Source organism: Monopterus albus, unplaced genomic scaffold, assembly GCF_001952655.1.
Source record: "Monopterus albus unplaced genomic scaffold, M_albus_1.0 scaffold39.1, whole genome shotgun sequence".
NCBI lineage: Eukaryota > Metazoa > Chordata > Actinopteri > Synbranchiformes > Synbranchidae > Monopterus > Monopterus albus.
In genome coordinates this window covers 791093-795219 of record NW_018127919.1, presented here as the reverse complement: position 1 = coordinate 795219, position 4127 = coordinate 791093, and the positions used below count along the sequence as shown (strand labels likewise).

General features: G+C 38.5%; 1 protein-coding gene across 1 annotated transcript in view; it reads right to left on the bottom strand.

The window, feature by feature from the left end:
* Positions 1-39: 39 nt before the first annotated feature.
* zbtb20 (zinc finger and BTB domain containing 20) overlaps positions 40-4127 on the bottom strand; it is a 14223-nt gene continuing 10135 nt past the window's right edge. Inside the window, 2 exon segments of the mRNA XM_020599103.1 lie at positions 40-2099; positions 3928-4127. The exon segment at positions 3928-4127 is cut by the window's right edge and continues 57 nt beyond it. Coding sequence (XP_020454759.1) covers positions 1564-2099; positions 3928-4127 — 736 coding nt within the window. The 3' untranslated portion in view covers positions 40-1563.

Below are 4127 nucleotides of genomic sequence, written 5' to 3'. Positions count from 1 at the left end.
TTTTTGTGAAAACTGTGTTTTGGTAAAAAAAAAAAAAAAAAAAAAAAAATCAGGAATGTATACTATTGTCTAAAAGTCCATTTGCAACTTGTGGTATATCATGAAACACTGTCATGTCAATCAGTGGAGCTACTTGTTTTGAGACTGTTTTCTTTCAAAACACTGCATGTCATTTAAGCCTTGAGGGAAAGCTGACACATCACCTGCTGAATCAGCTGTGCAATTGTAAAGAACAGGTTATACATGGATTCTAGGATCAGGATGGCATTTATTTCCAATTCAAATTTGATTCAAATGATATTCCCCCTCTTTAACACTGTTCCAGTCAATGACAAAACCCCCCCCCCCCAAATATTATAATTCCATTGTCAACTTAAAACCATGTAGGCTACTCAGTAACAACAATAGTTAAAGTGAGAAATCCTTTTTTTTTTTTTATCTGCATCCTATAACAATCAGGTGCAAGTTGAGGAGCAGCAATTGTGAAGGAGAGAGTTTAGTCGCATATTCCAGCCTAACTGTGATTATGAAAGGCTAAAACAAAGCAAATCATCAGCAAAAAATCTTTCTTTTTTTCTTGTGTTCTGAAATGGAAGAGGTCTACTAGCCTTAACAGTCTTTTCAGATATTAGTGGCAGTGTATGCAAATGAGTTAAACTCCAAACTTCAGAAAAAAAGAAACATATTTTTGCTCAAATACTGTCTCATCAACACACCCTAATTTAGTACATCATCAAAATGCATGGACAACAATTACAAAACATGAGAAATATTTGTCCCTGTCACCACTGACAGTAAATTACATTTCAGTAAAATGGTTGAAATTGGTACCTTGACAACAGCTGCATTAGAATCCCTTAATACCATAGGAATAAATAAAACCCAGTGTCAAATTAACTACACTCCTTTTTTATTTTACATAAGAAGGCAATCTTGTGACCATCTCTATTTTTAGAGGGAATATGTAGCCCAACCCCAAATGATTTTTTTTCTTATTGTTGTTGTAAATTATACCACAGTAAGCTTGGACATCTATAGTTTCCAAACTGGTCATTATGGGTTCACAACTGCCATGATTTGCATTTCATGGCAATGCGCGCGCGCGCACACACACACACACACACACACACACACACACACACACAGACACACACACACACACGCACACACTTGGACAAACAGACATATGCAAAAACGCAAACGCTCAAACTTATATGCACATGTATATTCATTCAGACATATCTACACTAAAGGTGTGTTTGTGTGTATGTGTTTCTCTCGTAGGCCTTTCGGTAGTGTTCAACACATAAATCAGTATTTTAGGAAAGCATACATTTAGAGGCCTGTAGTTAGGATCCATCCAGTAGATCAATATCAAACTACTAAGCCTTAAGGCCACCATCTTTTTTTTTCTTTTAGAATAACAGAAAAAAAATCTTATTTTTTGGGAAACTTAATGTGCCAGTGTCTATACTCATTACTCTTCATACCTCAAAATAAGAAAAGGAAATCTAGTGCCATTTCATTTGTCACTCTTTTTGAAAGAAGTTTATCTATTTGTACTTATCCATCGGAGACATGCATTCGCATGTGGTCATTGAAGTGCTCCATTTGGTCAAACTTGGCAGGGCAGACGGAGCACACGTAGGTGGTCCCTTCTTGGCAGCTCGCTTCTGCAGCTACTCCCACTCCTGTTCCAACCCCAGCCCCTACTCCAGCACCTCCACTCACTGGCATGGCGAGGGCCACCACTCCAGCTCCAGGCTCAGGGACAGCCATAGGCATGGGAATGGAGACGGGGCCCGGGGTACCCGCGCTCCCGGACAGCCCTGTGATGGCACTGCCCGTGCTGTGCAGGGCCATATGCCTCTCTAGCAGGGTCTTGTGTGAGAACTTCTTCTTGCAAATGTAGCACTCGTAGGACTTCTCTCCACGGTGCAGCCGCATGTGGACATTGAGAGAGCTCTTCTGGGTGAAACGCTTGTTGCAGATGCTGCACTGGTAGGCCCGCACCCCTGTGTGTGTCACCATGTGTTTGATTAAGTAATCCTTCAGGGAGAACGAGCGCCAGCAGATGCTGCACTGATGAGGCTTCTCACCTGCATGTACATGCAAGACAAAAGCATTAATGGGGAAAAAGAAAAGACAAATTTTGAGGATTATGCTTAAAAAATATGGAAGGAAGAGGTCTCTGCAGACGTCTCCCACAGAAGCTCGTAACATTTATTGGCTATTTGGGGAAAGGCCTTCTTTTAAAGTAGTTCTGATGCAGTTATGGTATGGCAGCATGTAAGAAATGCAAAACTGTACAACAAAATATAATTTATATAAATTCAAAATTGCTGTAATGGCACACAGAAGTAGAGGTAAAAAGAAAAAATAGCAAAAAACAAAAAGAAAAGCCCACAATGTTAATTTTCATAAGATCAAGAACCAAATAATTTATGCATTTGTTTTATATTTTTGTCTATTTGTTACGAAATAAGGTCATTTAAGATAACTGTCTTTTGTTAAATATTAACATATTAATAATTATATAAAACTAACAAGTAGAAGGAGAATTGATAACACTGCAAACTAGCAAGCTGTACCATGCATGTTAATTGAGCCCTGTGAATTTACTGCTTTATTAACTGTATTAATTCTTTTTCTCTGCTTCACCTGCTCCACAGGAAGGGTAGAGGTCAGGGTCAGATCCAGAGTATAGAGGATACCATATACTATATATGATATAATTGTACATTTAGTTACCGTATACATAATGTTTTGCTCTTTATTGTGACAGCATATTTATATTAGAGTGACTCATACATTTAACCTTGCCCCAGACATATGGCAGCCAGTGGAAAATAAGCTCTGCTGCACGTGCATCGTGCTATAGTACTGGTGTGTCCTTGGTCTTTTAGCTTTTTTGGTGTGATTTGTACAAATCCATGCTTTTAAGAATTTTCATGCTTTTGTAATAAATGTTGGGACTGGAGGTCTAGTGAAGATATAGGTGCCTTTTAATTACCTTTGTTACTCAGAAAATGTTATGGATGCTTATGTCTTAAGGTTATTTCATAGGTACAGCAATACAATAATGTACTAAATGATACTGATGTCCTTTTTTTCCCAGTAATATTTTACAAGCATCGGTAAATTTAATCCATCATTGGCTGCCATGGAATGTTCAGATCAAGTCGGTGGGAATAATCGATCAGCCACTTTCTTTCTCAATATATGATCATTCCCCACTCCACACAAGTTTGGGAGTAAAACAGGGAATCTGGTTTGAAACAGCCTTCATGTGTAGCTTTGGTCAAGCAGTGGATTCGAATGAATAATAAGGGCTATTTGAGTAGGCATTTTTTATGAGATCATCTAATTACATGATATGTGGTTCTTTCTTTCTGCAACAATGATTTGTACAGTTTGAATGATAAGGCTTTCAGCACTGGATGAAAGCAGTGCACAGAGTAATGATGTGCTGCATGAGCAATCCTCTGGTACTGTATCGTAAGTCAGATACAAATGATAACAAAGATACTAGTCAGCTGTGACCTAATGAGTGTAACCTCTGAGGCTTTGTTGTAATATGTTTCCAGTATGACATGCTAGACACTATGTTCTATGTACAAATCTTCATTAACCAACATAGTAATTTGTACTAGAAGTAGAGGATGATAGGAACCAACTGACTTAAATTTAACAAAGAAAAAGCACAATTATTTTTGAAATATATCAGACTTAAACTGTTTTTCCACTGATTCCATTAACCACAGAGAGCAGGGCTATGAAAAACACTAACAGACTTCAACATAAGACTGGAACTTGGACATCAGTGTCCTCAACCTCAAACATAAGCAGGTACTGTGTGGTTGTTTAGTTTATTTTTTTTTTTTACTACATTTTGACACATAGTAACATTTACACATTTTGACTTACCAGTATGGACAAACATGTGTTTGACGTAGTTTTGTTTTGCAGTAAAGGTTTTACTGCAGAGAGTGCATTCATAGGGCTTCTTTTCCCCCTGACCAATTCCTCCTGCAGCCTGTTGCTGCTGAGCTGGCGTTTGCGGTACCGACATGGGGTTGGGGAATGATGGCATTGCAGGGGGCGGCACTGCCACAAACTGGGGTTGC